This window comes from Mytilus edulis, chromosome 1 (genome assembly GCF_963676685.1).
Source record: "Mytilus edulis chromosome 1, xbMytEdul2.2, whole genome shotgun sequence".
In the NCBI taxonomy this organism is placed as follows: Eukaryota; Metazoa; Mollusca; class Bivalvia; order Mytilida; family Mytilidae; genus Mytilus; species Mytilus edulis.
The window spans coordinates 30,185,397-30,207,289 of NC_092344.1; the positions used below are offsets into that span (position 1 = coordinate 30,185,397).

General features: G+C 33.1%; 2 protein-coding genes across 2 annotated transcripts in view; one reads left to right on the forward strand and one right to left on the reverse strand.

The window, feature by feature from the left end:
• Positions 1-1,598: 1,598 nt before the first annotated feature.
• LOC139529082 (histone acetyltransferase KAT6B-like) lies at positions 1,599-10,418 on the reverse strand. The gene is made up of 8 exons (XM_071325338.1): positions 9,700-10,418; positions 8,665-8,827; positions 7,669-7,781; positions 6,672-6,753; positions 5,666-5,755; positions 5,200-5,269; positions 4,163-4,325; positions 1,599-3,971 (listed from the first exon to the last, which is right to left on the reverse strand). The coding sequence occupies exons 1-8, from the start codon at positions 10,309-10,311 to the stop codon at positions 3,831-3,833; spliced, it is 1,434 nt and encodes a 477-aa protein (XP_071181439.1). The 5' UTR covers positions 10,312-10,418; the 3' UTR covers positions 1,599-3,830.
• A 10,231-nt stretch (positions 10,419-20,649) lies between these two features.
• The window catches only part of LOC139511490 (laminin subunit alpha-like), a 77,858-nt gene continuing 76,614 nt past the window's right edge, over positions 20,650-21,893 (forward strand). The window contains exon 1 of the mRNA XM_071298279.1: positions 20,650-21,151. Within this exon, the coding sequence (XP_071154380.1) occupies positions 20,735-21,151 (417 nt within the window). The 5' untranslated portion in view covers positions 20,650-20,734. The remainder of the gene's footprint in view (positions 21,152-21,893) is intronic.

The window sequence follows — 21,893 nt, forward strand, 5'->3', positions numbered from 1 at the left end:
ACTTCACATGAATAAAAAAAACTAACATTGACCACTGAACCACGCCAGGCAGGCATGTACAGCTAACAATTCTTCCATACAACAAACATAGTTGATCTATAGTTTAAAGAAAACAGATCAAGACACAAAAACACTGTGCAATGAACTGTGAAAATGATGTCATGGTCAAATGACACCTGCCAGCTAGACATGTACACCTTACAAACATTACCATACACCAAATATAGTTGACCTATTGCATAGAGTATATGAAAAACAGACCAAAACACAAAAACTTAACTATAACCACTGAACCGTGAAAATTAGGTCAAGGTCAGATGACACCTGCCAGTTGGACATGTACACCTTACAGTCCTTCCATACACCGAATATACTAGACCTATTGCTTATAGTATCTGTTATATGGACTTGACTTAATCTTGTTCACTGATCCATGAAATGAGGTTGAGGTCAAGTGAAAACTGTCGGACGGGCATGAGGACCTTGCAAGGTAGCCACATACCAAATATAGTTATCCTATTAATTATAACAAGAGAGAATTTAACATTACAAAAAATCGTAACTTTTTTTTCAAGTAGTTACTAAACCATGAAAATGAGGTCAGGGAAATTGGACATGTGACAGACAGAAACTTCGTAACATGAGGCATCCATATACAAAGAATTAAGTAACCAGGTCTTCCACCTTCTAAAATATAAAGCTTTTAAGAAGTAAGCTAATGTCGCCGCCGGATCACTTTCCCTATGTCGAGCTTACCGCAACAAAAGTTGCAAAATTTTCGTAAAATTACCAATTCAGGGGCGGCAACCCAATGGTTGCCTGATTTGTCTTAAATTTTCAGGGCAGTTAGATCTTGACCAAATGAACAATTTTACTACTTTGAGATTGGCTCTAAATGCTTTGGTCTCAGATATATTAGCCAAAAACTGCATTTTACCCTTTTTTTAGCCATCACGGCTATCTTGGATGGTTGGCCGGGTCATCTGAGACATTTTTTAATCTAGATACCCCAATGATGATTGTGGCCAAATTTGGTCAAATTTGGTCAAGCAGTTTAAGATGAGAAGATTTTTGTAAAAGTTTACGGACGCAGGACACCGGACGACAAGTGATGAGAAAAGCTCACTTGGCCCTTTGTGCCAGGTAAGCTAAAAATTCTGAAGTTGAAATGTAAAATTGGTGGTAAATGTTTTCTTTCCAGTACCTCAATGGTTTTAATAGTATTCAAATCCAAGAGAACATTTTGGTGAATGTTTTGAAATGTTATAAACTCTTTCTAAAAAGTGGAATTTCAGTGGGTTTCTTATGAGTCTGGAATACTTCCTGAAGATACTTCAGTCTTTACACAGATAATCGAGGAGTGTAGGTATAGGTCAAATTGACAATACCCTTGAATAGACTGACATTTTGTGGAAATAATTTGTTTCATCACCATATCTCTTGAACTACAAATTTGATCTTTACAGCAGCTGCTTTACTCTTATTTGAAGGTAATGCATCTATCATCTAGGAAAACTGTCTGTTGGTATAGGTGTTGAAGGTACAATATTAGTCTTCTGATTCATCTTGAGGCAAATTGAAAAGAATTGAAACAAACATTACAAAGCTTCACTTTTAATTGTTATACTGATGGTCTTGTTAAAAATGTGTTCATTTAAAAAAAATACATTCACGTTGATCTTATATTAAAATATTTGTTTAAGCATTTGATATCTTTTAGGTGCCATTTTTATTTTTCCTACATTCTATAAAGAATAAAGTATGTAAGAATGTAAACCAAGCGTATAAATTTCAAGAAGTGTATCTTAAACAATATTATAAATATTCATGAACTTAGATGAAGGGATCTTAATACATTCTCTAGAATTTTTTGACAGTCTTAAAACTTTAAATTATGGTAAAAATTAAGTCATAGAATGCTACAAAACATCAACTTCATGAACTATAACAAGAAAATTGAAGTCAAATTTGCCCAAAACATATGAAAACAGTAAGAACTGGTAAACAAATTTAACATTTCATCATAAAGTTCACAAATTAAAAGTTCTTTTCGTCCACAAATAACTTCCTAAAATACAAGTACATACTGATATGTATCTCAATTAATCTATGTCTGGATAATCAGACTACTGGCCAAATACATTACCTAACATAAATACATTACAATAAAACAAAACATATATGTACAATTTGTATAACCATAAATCTATAAAACCATAATCATTGAGCAATATACTTAAAGACTTATGTCTTTTATTGAAAACTTTTGTTCATTTTAAAATCCATTTGACTGCTAAAATATCTTATCATACAAACACAATATTTTTTTTACACAACAAATTGGTTCACAATACATGTACTACAAAGAATTCTCATATCATAATTCCTTATATATGAGACTATATTTATATATATTTATAGATTATCGTTGATCATCTCAACGAGATTAATTTTCTCGCTTGAGCCGGGACGAGAAAGGCAACCGAGTTGAAATGATCAATGATAATCTGTTAATCACTATTTTACCTATGTTGACGTGTCAATTTCATGTCAATTTCGTTATCAACGCCACGTGCCTGCTTAGTTTTTAGCGATAATTTTCCATCTCAAGCGAGTAGCATGATATGAAAATTATCACAAAAAAAAAAAATCAAAGGAAAAATGCACAAAATAGCGATAAATATATATATATATATCAATCTAAATGGTCTAACACACAACATATACCTGATTTAGAATTCTACAAAATGAGCGCATGTTTGTGACTACTTTAATAAGTTTTAATTAACCAATGCAGTTCCCTTCTTTATCTTAACTCAATATGACAGCAATGTGACACCAACCCAAAAACATAAATAACCAAAACACCTTAATAGGAATGACTGCCTCGTATTATAAATATGCATTTGTAACTTGATTTTCCTTCAATATTTGCATTCTATAAATTTTATACCAACCAAAAGAGTAACAATTTCATTTCAACTGCGTTTAGGCTTTAAACCTGAATGTTCTCTTATAATCAAGTTAACAATAATAACAGTTCGAACCATTCTGATGGGAAGATCAACTTGTTGAAAAAGTTTATAAAGTTAACACTGTAGTTGTGTTGTTTTCTTTTTAGGGAAAAAAATGCAAATTAAATGACTGATCTTTTTTAACTTATTAAACCAGTTAAACATTACCGATTTATAGTTGAAAACACATTTTTCACTCCTCACCCCTTAATTCTAGAAATTAAAATTTTAAAGAAAAACAATAACAGTAATAACTTAGATGATCTCCAAATATGATATATACAGAATCAGATGATTTTCACCGGTATTAAACTTGCGAAATGACCTTGATTGTCAGATGAACACAATGATGTAAAACATTGTAATGTTTGTGTGTTGTTGCTTCTATTTTCCAGAAAACCAACACAATAACTATTGCGTTTAAATGTCAGAAAGTGAATGTCAGAGGATTCATACAATATTCATCTTAAATTGTTTCGGAAAAATTGATATATATGAAATATAGAGCTTTTTGTCATAGTCAATTCTCAACAATGAAAATATCTAATTTTTTTCAAGGTGTAGTGTACAACTTAATGTTAGATCATTTTGCTTAAGTTTTCTTTTAAGCTTAATGGAAATTTGCATATTGTGAACATTTAAATTCATTGTTCACCTTTACAAAATAATCCCTAAAAATTTATACTCCACAAAAAATAATGAATCCATGATATCACTAAAAGCATTTTAACCAATTACCTATTCACTTTCCTGTTTTAACTGTAACATGTAATATGATATATTGATAATGCTAATGAAATGATCACTTGATTGTTATCAATAATCATCTATATCTATTCCTACTGTCTGTAGTTTAGCAACATGTTGATAAATTTTGAGTGCAGGTCCTAATTTTAAATTCAATCCAGTTAAAACATCACTTCTCTTCAGCAACAATAATGATTGTCCATCTATTTCCTGAAATAAAAAGTATTTATATTTTTATCTTATCAAGTAAAAGAATAAATGAATAATTATTTTGTTGAAATAACATCATACCTTCCTACACTGAAATATCGTGGGCTGTAGATATCAGGTGAGACATAAAGAACAATCAATTCAAAAACTTATTACACAACTCTATCTTTTTTTATTATTATTTAACAAACCTGGTCTTGAAATGAGGAAGCCTGTTCCTTAAAACCTAGCTTGACAAAGAAGCCAACCACATCTGCCACTTTCCATCGTGAAGCATCAGGATATTTGGCTAGAGGAGCAGCTGATGGTCGTATCTCTAATTTTTTCTTCATTTTCTTTGGAGGAGGTTTTGGTCTGAAAACAAATGGTCATTGGTATATAAAGCAACAACATTGTTATCTATTAGGAAGCAACGTTTTTACTGGTGTTCTTGCTTTTAGGACTTTTTATTGGTCCATAACAAACAGGAATGTGTATGTCTTACACTGCATTCTACCTTTAATTCAGAAATATAATTGATTTGTTATTTATCATTATTCAACACACATGAATTATGTAAGTGCCTGCATTGCCAAAGAAAAAGCTTGTGACATAGACAAAATAGTGAATAAAATGGGAAATGGTATAAATATATTCTGATGTCACTTGGATTGGAAATGTTTTCCTGTGAAGTTTTGGATAAAAGTTGAAAGTTTTCCATGAAACACATATTTTCTGTACATTAGTATACCTAATTTGATAAAATATCACAGGACAAATGCTTTTACCTCAATCTACAAAATTGGAACCTTTCATTGTACTAAAAAGAATCTTCAACAATCGTGAAGGGATGTCTTTAAAAAAGGCACATGTTTTCATATTAACCATGACACCTATACTGATAAATATGAAAATAAATGGGGAATGTGTCAATTGTGAAGGGGCATAACTATTAGAACGGTTAAAAATTTAATCTTGACACCACTAAAATTCACACTTGATCTGTGTTTAGTGGTAAAAAGCATTGTGTATAAGTTTCATAACATTTGGTTGAGGCAAAATAAAGTTTTAGAATGGAAACCATATTTGGTAAGTAGTCTGAGGTACAGAAGTAGAGTACTTCTTGCACAAGTTTAGAATATATGACTATCTTGAAAATCCTGACATAAGGTATATTTTTGAATAACACCTTCTTTATCTCTTTTTTTTTTAAGGTAGATGCCAGCAGAATCATCTTATTATTGATTACCTTTCCTCTTCTTCCTCTTCAGACGCAGGTGATTCACATGGAGTCGGTAGACATGACGCACCACCGCCTTCTAAAAATAACAAGGTCAAACATGCAATTGCTTTATTTGAAAATTATATATTGAAATTCTACAAATCACTTAAAGGAATAAATTCCCTTGTTGCTAAAAGTTTATTCAGTTTCAAACTTTGTAAAATAGAAAAAAATGTTGCATTATGTTCTACAACTATATCCTTCCTTTTCAAAGATTCGAAGAAAGTTGTGTTCTTTATATGTGAAGACATTAGACATAGTAGCCTTTTTTCACTAGGTCACATAAGGAATTTTAGATATTAAAAACTAAGAAAATGTGAGTTCATAATAAAATTTTGACCAATCATTTGCAGAGAACAAAGTTTTTTTCTAGGGATGAGAAACATTTTCTCACACTGATCAAGTGGAAAAATCATGAAAATTAGAGCATTACCTGCAACTTGCTCTTCCTCTTGTGTGTCTTCTACCTCTACACTAACATCAGCTGTTCCTTCTGTTACACAACTACCACATACCCACTTTCCTTCAAAACAAAAACATTGAAATTTTTTTTTTTTTAAAGATCCAGCATTTATTTTAATTTAATGATTTCTTAACCAATTCTTTTATCTTCTTTTTTTTTCCCTTTTTTTCCTAATTTATTTGCTCAACAATGGTTGTTTTGTATTGTACTTTTTTTTCTATTTTAGATTGCTGATTCATGTAAAACTTTTTTTCTTTAGCTACATTTTGAACAAATGCCATATTTAGGCTACAAAACACACAAGGTTGTTTGATTAATATTTTTTTCACAGGTAAATGTTGTTGAATTTAGTTGCAATCTCTTCAGGAAGTGATAATGCAAAGGTCATTAATTAAATCATAATATACCAGCAAAAGTAATTCTTTATGAATCACAATATCAAGACCAAAATAGTCAAGACTACCAAAAAAAAAAACAGTGTGACATGTGTGTTGTGAACTCACTGAATGTCAGGATGGATGAATTTGTTACAAAAGATTATTAAACCAATGTTAAATATAGTCAGTGTATAAATCTTAGGGATAGGAAATAAATCATAAATTTTTGTGCTCAAAGTTGACAGTAACAAAAACTGCTTCACTGTATAAACTAGGACCTAGAACTCTGTGTTGATGTCAATTAAAAAACAGCTGCACCAGACCCACAAGATGCACCTGTGGTTTGCATGATGAAATTGCTGCAAGAGTAAAATTGAACATTGATCAATGGCAATGAAATGGCAAAAAAAAATAATTGTGGTCCCAATTTGATTAAAGATAACTCTGGAAAAGTCATTTCTAATATTTTCAAAATTGATAGAGAGCATATTTCTACTAACTCAAAATTCCATATAAGGTTCATAAATTTTCTCTAGCTTATGATTGACAATTTCCCAAAAGGATAAACAATGTATACAAATTTAAAATAAGATTTTTACCTTGTGGTTTCTTCTCCACTGCTGGTTCATGACAATTCATATGGAAACCTTTGTCACAGGCATCACAAACTAACATCGTGTCCTGTAAAAACATACAAAACTTACAACTGAGAGGAATAACTACCTGGTAGGTAAACATAGAAAATTTTAATGCTTTGCAAGATTTAACTTCCAAATTTACCATATCTACATAACATGTTTTACTTGTAAAATGTTCAATATCTTCACACCTTACTTACTTACTTACAAAATCATCAGAATATTCACACACAATACAGATTTTACTTATAAGAGCATGAGAATCTACACACACAATACAGATTTTACTTATAAGAGCATGAAAATCTACACACACAATACAGATTTTACTTTTAAGAGCATGAGAATCTACATACACAATACAGATTTTACTTATATGAGCATGAGAATCTACACACACAATAGATTTTACTTATATGAGCATGAGAATCTACACAGACAATAGATTTTACTTATAAGAGCATGAGAATCTACACACACAATACAGATTTTACTTATAAGAGCATGAGAATCTACACACACAATACAGATTTTACTTATAAGAGCATGAGAATCTACACACAATACAGATTTTACTTATAAGAGCATGAGAATCTACACACACAATACAGATTTTACTTATAAGAGCATGAGAATCTTCACACACATTACAGATTTTACTTATAAGAGCATGAGAATCTACACACAATACAGATTTTACTTATAAGAGCATGAGAATCTACACAAACACTACAGATTTTACTTATAAGAGCATGAGAATCTACACACACAATACAGATTTTACCTATATGAGCATGAGAATCGACATACACAATACAGATTTTATTTACTCAATAATCAGAATATTCACACATAAAACAGACTTTACTTATACAAGCACCAGAATATTCACATTTATTGCAGTTGTACAGATTTTACTTAAACCTATATCTTTACACATAATAATGGTTTTACTTACAGGGTCGCCAGCATCTGTACACACAATACAGATTTTACAGTCTATACACTGCCATGGTCCACGCAATGCTCTTTTGGCTAACACTGGATTGTAACCCATACATGAAGGATGTGCTAAAAAAATATGAAAGTTTAATAGTAAAAAAATAAAAACTTTATTATTGACATAAATTGAACTTAATTGACATTATTTGTTACTGCGTTATTTGTAGACGAAAATAAAATATGATTTTAAATTACCCAGATCATACAAAAGACTTGATAATTGATATTTGCAGCTTCCCCACTAAGTACCAGGCATTTAGAAGTATGATAAAATAATTGCTGGGTCAGGGTCAGAATAATGTGATAGGAGAGAGTAGACATGCTGTTCTGCTGAATTGAATATTTTGTAAGTCTGCCACAATTGTCAGTCTAGCACATAGCAGGATTTATATCTAGATCACATAAACACTATCAAATCCAGAATATGCATTTCAATTTGTCACACAGGACTTATACAGGCATCTGTCATCATCCAAGATTGATGTATTTTGAGATAATAACATGTTGGTTTTTTTTAGAAAACAAGCAGTCATAGCAAGGGAGATAATCAAATGCAATGATTTTGGAAGACACAATTTGTATACAGGGGAATTTTCCTACACCCAAAATAAGGTTGATATTTAGTTGACATTTTTTTGTCATCTATTCTTATGAAATCAATTTTAATTTACTTTCAATTGTAAGTAGACTTTATAAATCCGTTATAGTCTATGCACATTTTATCACAGAATAAGAATTAACGTCAATCAGGAATACACAACACCTAAAATTCATACTAAATATAATCGAGCTTACATAACACTTTTTAATCAGGAATACATAACACTTCAAATAAAAGTTCATACTTAATATCATAATCTGGCTTTGGTCAATACTTTTACAGCAAGTATGTCAGCGATTACAAGATGCATAAGAATATTTAATGTGTCTCCCTACATGTATGAAATTGTACCTTGTGCATTACAATCTTTGCAGAGTAGTATCTTTTCTAAATCTCCATTATCTTTTTCCCTGGCAGACTTGAGGCAATAATCACAAGATAGACTTGTTCCAGGTGAATTGGCTCTTTGTTCATAAAAAGTCTCAAAGTCTGGTCCATGATTTTTCCTTATTTTCTGTTGAAAAATAAAAAATTAGAAACATATTTACAACCACAAAATCAATTCAACGTATCACAAGAAATAGCTGAGTTTGATCTAAGGTACATGTAATCTGAATTTCAATTTGGTTTCATTTCATTTCTGTAGGTGTATCTTTCAAGCCCTACTATTAAAGTCATATGAAACAAATTAAAAAAAATATTGATTTTCAAAGACTTAATTCTTCATTCCAGCATATACGTAGAATTATTATATATTTTTTTCAAAATAAAGGGGATGTGCCAATTTACTGGACAGCATATAAGAAGGTCGTACTGGGGTACCTTCAAGACAAATAACAGTAAAAATTCTTGCCAATTGATGTTAACAGTAAATTTTGGTGCATGATGATAAAATGTACAAATTAATAGCTTTTGACAAATCATTCTAAAATTTTAATCATCTTGACACTAACATATAAGAGAGTAGTAATGGGGGTACTTTCATGACGATAACGGTCAAAATTCTTGCCAAATTACGTTAACGATAATTTTTAGTGTATGACAATAAAATGTACACTTTCTTTAAGACGATAAAAAAATCAGCTGAATTTGACGAATAACACTATTTTTTTTCACCAAAAATAGCGGTAACGATGATTATTTGTGACATATCTGATGAATCATGATAATAAGATACTCTCCAAATAACGGTAAAATTTTAACCAATTTGATGCCAACGGTTGCGGAAAATGACCGTTTGACGCCTTACGCTAAGGGGCATTACCACCCTTATATAATAAACAGTAGGCGAAAATTACCACTTTACGCCTGACGGTAAAGGAATTCAAAACCCTCATATAATTTAGAAATGTATTTTAATATAAATTTAATTAGTAAGTCTTTAACCTTTCTCTTTGAAAGTGGTCGTCCTCTCCTGTTAAGACTTGATTCATCATAAGATATTTCAGTTTTCAAAACTGGTTTAGGTGACAATTTTCTTTTAAGGCCACCTTTCTTTTGCTTTTCTTTTCCAGATTCTGAAATTATCTTATAAAATCCATTTTCGTGTTTTAGGATGACCAAATTATCTGCTTCCCTGTCCAGTGCTACTTGAAGCTGTTGCTTTGTGAGGCGAGGCTCTACAGAATTGGTGTTGAACCATTTCTCTATCTCTTTCACACTTGCGCCCTTGTTCTCGCCATCGGCACCGCTGCCGCAAAGTGCGGCTAATGCATCAAGGATGTTTTTGTTAGTTGCATGTGAATTTAAGCTTTTCTTGCCATGTTTGATGCTTTTGGAACTTGAAGGAACTCTATAACTTGTGTTTCCTTTAAATTCTACTTTCAAAACGTCTCCCGAGTCGACAAGTTGTTCAAGGTAGGCTTCCGTCTCCGCAGTTTTCAACCCATGCCGTCGCGCAACCAAATGAGCGATTCGCATTGCATCTGGTCGCGCCTTTCGTTGGCGGAGTTGGTCTATGCATTCTATTATAACTGATTTATACTTAGCGAGGGGCATATCTTCTATTAAAATGGAAATATATTTGAAATTTGTTATGCGACAAGCCTTCTTTCTTCTTCCAAACAAAAATCAATCACGCTTGCGCATATTTGATTTCCGTTCATAGCATTGTGGGAAGTTCAAAGGCATCTTTAGGAAAATGTATTTACTCAATTAATAGATTCTAATAAAATTAGCTGTCTTCGATACATATGTTTCTATTGGTATGAATTAAGAATAATATGCATTCAACTCAATATATTTTAATTAACCTACTTGATTATTCGTGGGCAGTTTAAATTTACATTACCCTTAATGAGCCTTCTTGTGACGTCACAGATGCACAGAAAAGGGCTTAATTTGAAAGTACCAGACGGCAAAATCTGATTTTTACCGAAAAATGTTACGCGTCCTTGTTTTGATAATCAATCACTTGAAGTTTTCTGAAATAAATTGTTTTTATAAGAAATTGTCTTACTGTAGTGACTGTTATTAAAGAAGCAAATTTTAAGAATTTTACTAAAAGTTAATTATACAATGCCGCAACATGTTTGTTCAGGAATTATATAATTATCCAGAGACTCAGTCCAGAGACCGTGATATTATATCTGAATATTCGACAAGTGTCATTGGTGTAGAAATGAGAGTTTTTCCATGAGTAAAAGTCGAATATCTTGCATTTATGTCCTATAGCTAGCTGTTCCTTCATGCCATGCAGATATATAGAAATCTATAAAAAGGACCAACCAGCAAATTTACTATGTACCGGATCGATCCTCTAGAATAGGCGATATACTATGCAGATAAGGAAAAAAATATATAAGTCTCAAAATTTGCACAACGGTACATAATGTACCATATGGTACAGTATAAATATGTCTGTGTGACATTTTTCTGTATACCTATACAGGCATTTAAGATCGAGAAATAATCGGTTAAAAAAATACAATCATAATTAAACGTTACCCTTACATAATTAATATAAAAAAATACACATCTAAATCCAAATACATCATCATTTGTATATAAAAAAAAAAGATACCAGAGATGCATTCCAACTCATCAATCGAAAACACAAAGAGACAAATAAAAGTACATAAGACACAACATAGAAAACTAAAGACTAAGCAACACGAACCGCCTACCAAAACCGGGGGCGATCTCATGTGTGCCGGAAAGGTGCTCCACATTTGTCACCCGTCGTACTTGTTTAGGCATGTTATTACAAACCCGGTAAATAGTCTAACTCGGTAGGTCACATGAAAGTTCGAGAAAAGGGAACGGGATCATTGTATAGTTACAGCATAAAGAACATATCCGATATCATCTGTGAAACGGATATTCCATAACGGCCAATGAACTCGTGATGGCGTCACTAAAATTTTTGAAGGGATGATTTCAATCATATTATTGGAACTCTTGATTTAATAGCTTCCTTGTGGACAGCAACCATCTATCATGGATATCATGATAGATATACAAGCTCGGAAATCATATTAATTGGGAGATATATACTCCAGTCCCAGTCTCCGTATGCAGGCGCTGTTGGAATGTTGCTACAGAATACGAAAAGTTCACAATTGGAAGCTGAAATCATCCCTTTTGTCATAAAGTTTTGTTCTCAACCGACCCAAGCTAATTGTCAATTTCTAGATGTAAGTCAAGGTATGAGGTCGACTTAACTGTATCTGTTGTATCCTGTATCTCTAGTTCAATGGGATAGATACGTTCAACATAGTCACCAAATTTTGAATTATTTGGTAAGAAACATCATCTATATAGGGGAAAGTAAAATATTAAAGGATATTGCTATCTTCGTTCGTTTCTTCCTTTGAATTTCCTGTATGAGGTCAGCCTCATAATAAGAAAGGAACAAGTCGGCAAGAAAAGGGACACAATTGGTTCCCATGGGAATGCCGATATAGTTTGTTGAAAAACACGTCCTCCAAACGTTACAAATATGCTGTCAATCAAGAAATCTAGCATCTTATTAATGTTGTTTGAATCAGAGTGATTCTTTACAGAGTAGGATTTATCCCGCCCTAAGACAAGATATCTGATGAGTTAAGCCTTTTTCAACTGATTTTTATAATTCGTTCTTATGTTGTACTGTTATACCACTGTCTCAGGTTAGGGGGTGGGTGGGATCCCGCTAACATGTTTAACCCCGCCACATTATGTATGTATGTGCCTGTCCCAATTCAGGAGTCTGTAAATCAGTGGTTGTCGTTTGGTTATGTGTTACATATTTGTTGTTCGTTCATTTTTTGTACATAAATAAGGCCTTTAGTTTTCTCGTAGAATTGTTTTGCATTGTCATTTCGGGGCCTTTAATAGCTGACTATGCGGTATTGGCTTTGCTCATTGCTGAAGGCCGTACGGTGACCTTTAGTTCTAAATTTCTGTGTCATTTTGGTCTATTGTGGAGAGTTGTCTCATTGGCAATCATACCACATCTTCTTTTTTATGCTTAGATTATAATTTATGTACTCTGAGAGATCTTTGGAATTTTCTCTAGAATAGTCAGTTTCACAATAACTACGAAGCCCGGCTTTGATTGCTGAAAAAATTGAGGTTAATACTTGTAATTTAGAGAGAGGTTTTCGTGGACCACTTGGAAGACCCAGCAGTATATCGTTGTTTGTAAGGACACTTATGTAGTTTAAGTATCCAATAAAGTTATGGAAGGTCCAGTTCTTCATCTTTAGGATTTCCTCGTTGGAAGGTGTCGTGGGGTTATATGTTGAGTTTCCATGTGAATTGTCAATACCTAATTCATTTATCACGCAGTTTATGTAATGAGATTTACACAAGGTGTTGTTTTGGGCTTTATCTGTGGGGACAACAACATATATTTGTCATGGAGGGGGGCTAAGTTGTGTTTCCAATTGATGGATTTAGGCTCACTTCATTTCGGACCTTTGGATAACACATTTCTCAGGGAGGTGTTATTGACAATCAATTTATGGTCTCCGTTACTAACCTGGCCAGCTGGATTATATGTGAAATATTATACAATACAAATCCTTGCTTTAAAATTATTGTACAGATTTCTTCAATTCAAACAACATATAATTACACGTAATAAACATAACATGAACTGCTCGTGAGCAAACACAGTACGTGTGACTGTGTTAGTTCACATGTGTTCAAACGTTTGTCAATTTACAGATTTAGGGACTGTTCGGCTTGTAGCGTGCTTTCTTCTTTTCCGTGCCGGATTTGGACATCACTGAGTGCGACTTATCTTCGTGTATATATATATAATGAGCGTTACGAGTTTACGACGCACAATATATAGTGAATAAGAAATCGAACCGTCTTGTTCCCAATATCTTGTTTTCTGCGTGGTGATTTATGAACGCAGTTGTTTGTAAGTTCGACACTGTGTGTTTTTTTTGTTAATTCGTACACTAATATGTGTATGCCTATTTTAGCAATGCAATTAGTTGCTTGTTATATTTTGTATTATTGGCAGTTCAGTTATTTAGTTTTTTAAGGTGGAATTGAGTATGAAAATATGTACCCCTCCCACCTCTACTCGTTCTTGTGTCGCAACTTGTAAAAGGCCCCTAAATGACAAATGTAAAACAATCCAAACGAGAAAACTAGCTAATATACAAAATGATTAATTAACGAAAAACAAATACGTAACACAGCAACAAACGACAACTACTGGATTATAGGTTCCTGACTTGAGACAGGAATATACAGGATGTGGAGGGGTTCGACTAGTTTAAGGGCGCCAACTTTCCCCTAACCGTTGACAGTTGTATGACAGTACAACATAAGTATGCAAACCACGAAACTCAGTTGAAAAAGGCTCAACTAATATTTCTTGCAAAGTCCTGTATTTGCAGGAAAAATTATTCATGTTCACCAGGTCTTGTTTTACAGTTATTACCATGAAATTCGGAAAATCTAATTCCATAATCAAACCAAGTGTGAATGTGGAATATAAATATGGTCATTTATATATTCTTCCGATCGACAGTGAATCCCTTGCCAAGTGGGACGTCCGTTTGGGGGCGCAGGGTGCACATGTAAACTCAGACACGTCCGGTCAGAATTGGTACATTCAAGCCGATGAGTTTCACGCTCCCCACACGTTCAAAAAACTTTTCAAACACGTCTTTGAGGTTCCCTACGCGGTCAGATGCAAGGCGAAATGTCTGTCTGTATCCAATATGGTCTTATTTACAAATGTCCGCGAGCCAAATGTCCTTGATCTTAATCCCAGACGGCATCTCTTACAGCCGGACCTGCCTAATAAACATTAGATATTTGTCACTGGACATGAAGCGACTGGCCACCAATCAATCAAATATTTTCAAAACCTGATTTCGCCTATTGTTATCCTGTTTTAGCCTGCATGTGTAATCGTGACATCTCAAGGATTCTCAAAGTTTTCTAATTCAATAGAACGGTTTTCTTAAGGTACCAACGATTCGTCCTCAAGGAAAAAATCATCTGATTTTATCGTTCGTTTAAAAGAACAAACATTTGTTTCTACTCAAAAACATACAGGAACATTTTTCAAACACGATGTTAAATCCCCCGTCTGTCATTTTCAATGGAATCAAAGCATGATTTGTTTTACTTCCCTCCTGAAACAAATATATTTTTCTCAAGTTGCGAAAATTAGGATTTAACTTGAGTTAATTCCCTTTGGTTGCAAATTTTAAATAATTTTACTCGTCACTATTTTAGTCGTTGGTCATCAAGTTAAAATGCACAGCAATGTTATGTTTTCGAAATATAAGTGATAGAGATACTGAACGGGCAAAGATGTTGATATTTATTCAGTATATTAGACATAGGGTAAAAGACAAGCACAAAAGGTTGAATATTGGGAACAAAAACTCAAAGGAGTCAAACAGAACTGACACATCTGTCTTTATCTTGTTTTAGTTTGCGTTATCTAGTTATATACAGTTTGTTTAATTAAAGAAAAAAACAACTGCTTACAAGAATTGTCGTACTTTTAGAAAAGAGTTAAAACTCTCATGATATTCGTATTTAGTTTGTTTTCGATCTCTGCGTTTGACTGAACCTCTGGTAATTCGCCACTCTTTTTGGGTCCAGAACACGGGCCCTATGTTTTGTGTTCCATTCTGATTCCATTAATGGACTCCAGTCTCCACATGAGCATTACAAACATCTAGTCAATTTTAGCAATGTTTTGAGACTCTAGGCTATGCTGATAGGACTTCGAGTTACGATGGTAAGGATCAAGAGCTCAAGACCATCAAACGTAGAACTTTTTAAATGCATGATCATATCTATAAGCAATTTGAAACGTATTATGGTGAAAAATCTTAACTGTAGAGTCCATCTGTTTGCCTCATGCATGAACTGGCTGTAAGTTGAATTTTTATAGTGATAAAGAGAATAAAAATGTGGGGTATAGGGATAGACGAACATAAAATAAATTATTGTCAAGAATAATAAAAATACTATTTAGTAACTGAAGTCTGATTAAATATGTTTAACAAAGCAGTGCACTATAAGCAAAATTGAAAAGGAAAAACAATTTGCATAGGAAAAATATATCATATATATAGGCCCTACAAATATGGTTTTGTTGTCTGAAAACTATTTTGAGGTAAAGCTGCCGTTGTTACAGAAGAGAGGCGAAAGATACCAGAGGGACATTCAAACACTTAAGTCAAAATAAACTGACCACGCCATGGCTAAAAACGTAAAAGACAAACAGGCTAACAATAGTACACAAAACACAACATAGAACTAAAAACTGAGCAAAATAGACCCATCAAAAACTCTGGAAAGGTAAACAAATCCTGCTCCACATTCGGAACCCGTCGTGATGCTCAAGTTCAAGTTAGTACAAACCCGGTATAAGTCTAGGACGGTAATGTTGTTATGATATTAAGGAACATATCCATTATTATCTGAGAAACGGATGTTCCAAAACGGTCAACCAACTCTTGATGACGACCATACAAACTTACGAAGGGGTGATGTCAACTTCACCACTTGGAACTTTTGGTTCAATAGCCTCCTTGTGGTCAGCAACCCTTGATCAAGGAAATTGAGATAGGAAATACAAGCCCTGGAATATCGCATAAACTGGAAGATATGTACGCCGTATGCATGCGCTGCTGGAATATTTCTACATAAAAATGGAAAGTTCACAATTTGGAAGCTGAAATCATGTCTTTTGTCGTAAAGTTTACGTTCCAACCGACCTTCATTGTCAATTTCTAGAAGTATAAGTCAAGATATGAGGCAGCATCAACTGTATCTGTTGCATCTTGTATCTCAAGTTCGACGGGATAGATGCGTTCAACAGTCCCCAAATTTTGAATTATTTAGTGAGATAACATCATCTATGTATAGCAAAAAGTAAAGTTAAAGGTTACAAGTAACTTCTTTTCTTTCTTCTTAAGAATTTCTTGTATGTAGTCTGTCACAAATGAATAAAGGAACAAGTCGGCAAAAGGGGGGCGCCGTTTGTTCCCATGGGAATGCTCATGATTTGTTGAAAAACACGTCCTCCAAGTTGCCAATAAGATATACAAGCATCTTGATAATACAAGTTTTAGAAAATTTGTTCTTTGAATCAGCCCGAGATTATTTTATTTTATAAAGTAGGATTTATCCATGTCTCAGACAAGATACTTGTATTCATGTTTAAGCCAAAATACTTGTATTCGCGTTGGCCATGCCTTTTCATGAAACATAGCAGGACCACCTCTTTCAATTTGTATTTTAGTTTGGAATGGGGAATACTTGTGTAAATTGTGGAAAAGTGAAATGTTTTAATATTATTGCAAGATAAAAGTGTCTGAAATTGTATGTACTCTAAAATATCTTTTCGGATTTTTTTAGTATCTGGTTTTGTCGGCGTAGACAATAACATATTTGTCAGGGATCGAGACAGGACAAGTGTTTTGCAACATTTTTAAAAGTATAGGATATTTTGTTTTCACATCAGTAGGTTTGTTACTTCTATGAAAAAGAGGCCTGGAAAATACCTATAGATACAGTTGTGTAATTTCATTTACAGATTTTTACACTTATTATACCCACGGGTGTCATTCGGTTAAACGAGAGAAATGATCGTGAAAGAATATCTAACGGTGGTCAAGTATTGCGAGACGACCGTGAAAGCTCTGGTACCGGATCGTGAAAGATATTTAATGTTCAGAATTTGTGAAAATATCGCTTTCTTTTTAAAACGCGGTACAAATCCCAACAAAAAATATGTCTGTCAAAATAGTTCAACTTCCTCAACATTACTGTGCAATAAGTTAAAGAAAATATGCAGTGCTTTATCAAAAAACACAAAAGGCGCAATGCATGTTTATGGAATTGACTAAAAAAACCACGCTATTGGGACCTATAAAGGCAACAGTAGTATACCGCTGTTCAAACTCATAAATCCATGGACAAAAAACAAAATCGGGGTAACAAACTAAAACTGAGGGAAACGCATTAAATATAAGAGGAGAACAACGACACAACACTACAATGTGACACACACAGAAACGGACCAAGCATCAGACAAAATCCTACGAGAATAACAAATATAACATCAAAACCAAATACATGAATTTGGGATAGACAAGTACACGTCTTATCGCAATGTGAATTTACACTCAAAAAATAAGAGAAAACAAACGACGCAACGTTAAAATGTAACACACACAGAAACGAACTGTAATATAACAATGGCCATATTCCGGACTTGGTACAGGACATTTTTAAAGGAAAAAATGGTGGGTTGAACCTGGTTTTGTGGCATGGCAAACCTCCCTCTTTAATAGCCATGTGAAATATAACATTAAAACGACAACTCAACACCACAGGACTACAATATAAATAAATTGGAGAACACAATTGACAAAGAAACACACGAACAACAGCCAACAAAAGGCAACAAGTTCAAAATTTTAATACGCCAGAAGTGCATTTTGTCCACACAAGATAATGGTCATATTTCAATATATCATGATCTATTTGAAATTTAATCTTTGGTGTATCTGATAGTACAGTTAAATAAAAGTATGCTCTTCCCTTAAAACCGTTAATTTGTTTATGAAAACCTTGAATTTTATTGAGTTTTCATCAAACTTGATCGTGAAAGATCAGGCAACGCATTATTTTGATCGTGAAAGATAATGCGTGACCAGACTTAATACTTGTAATTAAAAATCAATATTTCTTTTACCACGTGATATACCTGCAACTGGTTGAAGCCTGTAACTATTTTGATAAGAACGGACATTAAAGCTATCATTTATTTTTTAAATTCAACACTTTGCCTCGAGAGTTAGAAATAAACACAACGAAAAATGTGTCTAAATCATTGTGCAAAACTCAGCTCTGAGAATTGGTCTAGGACAATTCAGGAAGACCGCGACTATTTAGTCAATTATATGGGTATGCAACGTTTAAAACAAAATGTTAACCATCAACCAAAAAACAGCATCTAGCATGAACAATTTGAGATTTAACGATTATTAACATTTTGTGCAACAGTATTTTCTTAAGTTCTATGTATCTTTATATATAACGTATGAGATAACCATATACTACAGACTAAAAAATACCAGAGCGCAAATGCTGAAATGTCTCTTCTGCTTTACTTATGATAGTATAGTTGTTGAACGTCTGTAATATTAAGGGTTACACTAGAAGTGAAATACGCTTAAGATAGTCAATGGTACATAAAAAGAGGTCAAGGTCAGACGAACCATGCCATACAGATCTCTACAAACATACCGTACACCAAATATAAGTAATCCGATCCTTACAATCATAAAAACGTCTGTTATCCTATAGATTAACGAATCCGTGATACAGACTTGACCACAAAACTTAAACCTTCATCCATGAAATGAGGCAAAGTCGAGGTTAGGTGAATCCTGTCTAACGGACATGAAGATTATCGGATCCAATATACAAAATGAAGTTATCCTATAACTCGTGATAAGTGAGTACTTCACATAACAATAAAAACCTTCATCCTACAATCAGCCAACTATTATACAAATAACATGTTCACAAATGCACACAAAATAATTTGTGTACCAATAAAGTCTCCTGTTACCCCGCTTATATCTTGAGCAAGCGATAATATGGATTGTCTTTATGCGTAGCAGTTCATTTTTAGCTCCTCTTCGAGGTCCATGTTTAACGAATTATTGCCGTAGTTGTTATTTCTTTTTCTTTTCATTTTCCGTAAATATTAATACTTTTGCTCCTGGCCAATCTACTTTTTCTTAATATCAATAACAAATATTAATTATCATTTAATTGAAGAATAATTTGAACGTCTTCGTAGCATAAGATCTTTCACGATCCTTTTCACGATCTTCAAAAAAGCGGTACGTGATCTTTCACGATCCGAAAAAATCAATTTTGTGTAAATATTTCTTTTTTTTTTACCAAGTTTCAGATTATGTTTATTCAAAGTAACTATACCGTCGGAACCATTTGATTCATTCAACAAGAATGCCCTTATCCGGATAAAAATAGATTATTTTATTCGAATTTGTGAAAAAATCATGTTTGTTTACATTTCTTATGTCATCAAAATGTCGAGAAGCAATCTGCTTTTTGTTGTTTTGTAAAAACTATATGTACTTTTAAAACTGGTGATCATAATGTTAAACCATTTTGACAGACAGTTTAATTTTGTTGTAAATTTGTCTGTGTAATTAATTAAATTAGATTATTTATTGACCTTTCATATGTCTTCTCGATTAAATATCTTTCACGATCCGATACCAGAGCTTTCACGATCGTCTAGCAATACTTGACCACCGTTAGATATTCTTTCACGATCACTTCTCTCGACCGTCACCCGTGATACCATAAAATCTACCGTGGTTTATTCCAACTCTCCCTCAGTCACCATGGTGATTTTAAAATCCTAATCATGATAAAGATGCATGGTTTATTTGATCATATCTATATGAATTTAAATCTTAATCTTTGATTATCGGCAATATGCAAAGGCTATGGTGGCGTTAATTTCCCTTCAATGTACTTTTATTTAGGTAACTGGTTCAACGCTCGATTGATCATTCAGTTATAGATCTATTATATAACTTGAATAACTTTCATAAGTATATGATCGAGATGGGTGTCGGCATAATGATAACTTAATCAAATAGTCTACAGCAAGGCAAATGCATTTGTAATGTAATCTGGCCGTGATGGGTTCAACCATTTTATTGGAGGTGTTTCGTTTATAACAATAATTAATTTAGACTGTTTATCCATGCCTAGGAGTCGACCTTGAAGTCTAAGATTAAATACAATTAAGTATTTCTTGATTACATAATGATTGACATAACATAAATGTCACAAAATACCTGGGAAATTAATCAATAAACGACTTATCTCTCCCCGGTAAATAGAACAGTCCAAACATTTCACCCTGAACTCATTGAATGAAAGGATTTTGACAATGGCGGTGTGGGAAGTTATTCCCTTACTGATTTTACTTTTATTTTTAAACAAAACAGTTTTAGTTTTTACACAGGAGCAGTTTTTAACACCGCCTTACTTCAATCTTGCACAGTCACAAGAAATAATAGCAAGTGCAACATGTGGAGTTGGAGTTTCAGGACGAGAGTTATTTTGTAAACTTACAGGAGCAACCGGCGAATATGGAAATAGATTTTCACCAACAAATGAAGTTACTATAATGGAGGGACAAAATTGTGATCTTTGCGAAGTTCCTAGTTCTGAAGGAACTATCAGATCAACAAAAGAACATCCTGCAGAGTTTGCTATAGATGGTACAGAAAGATGGTGGCAGAGTCCCCCTCTATCCCGGGACTTGAAATACAACGAAGTCAACCTTACAATCAACTTGGGACAGGTAATATTATTATATTGAATAACAGTTGAAACGTGCACGGGTGCAAGAATTGAAGAGACTGGGGAGGGGAGCATTCGTGTAACTTGATACTTTCTTTATACTTATTTACTGAAAAGGGGGAGGTCTAGCTAATGAATGACATTTTCACTTGCAAAAATTTCTTTTCTATATGTTATCTTTGTTTTTCTTCTAAGGTTCTAAGTAATTGATTATTATCTTTGTTTTTCTTCTAAGGTTCTAAGTAATTGATTATTATCTTTGTTTTTCTTCTAATGTTCTAAGTAATTGATTATTTTAAACTGTTTAATTTTGTTTACAACTGGAATATAAACAAAGCTGTCTATATAAAAAGGGGGGGGGGGGGCTTTTAAAAGTTATGTAAATTTGAAAGGGGCCCAGGGGTCTGTCAATTATACTTATGTAAATGTGAAAAAGTTATCTATAAATAATATTCTTTTATTGTTTAAATTAAGATTATTTTTGTTATTACACTGAATTGATATGATATTCAAGGCTCTTGTCTAAAGCAATCAAATTCAGAATAGTTCACAAATACATTTACATGTGCATTGTACATTTTGTAAATATCCTTTTTCTTCTTTTTCTTGTTACAATACAAAATTTTATTTAAATTGGGACGTGAACAAAATGCATAAATGTTCCTTCATAATGAATTTATATGAAAAGTTACCTAGCATAGCATTATCTTTTAAAGTTTCAATTTTCAAGGCCACCAACTTTT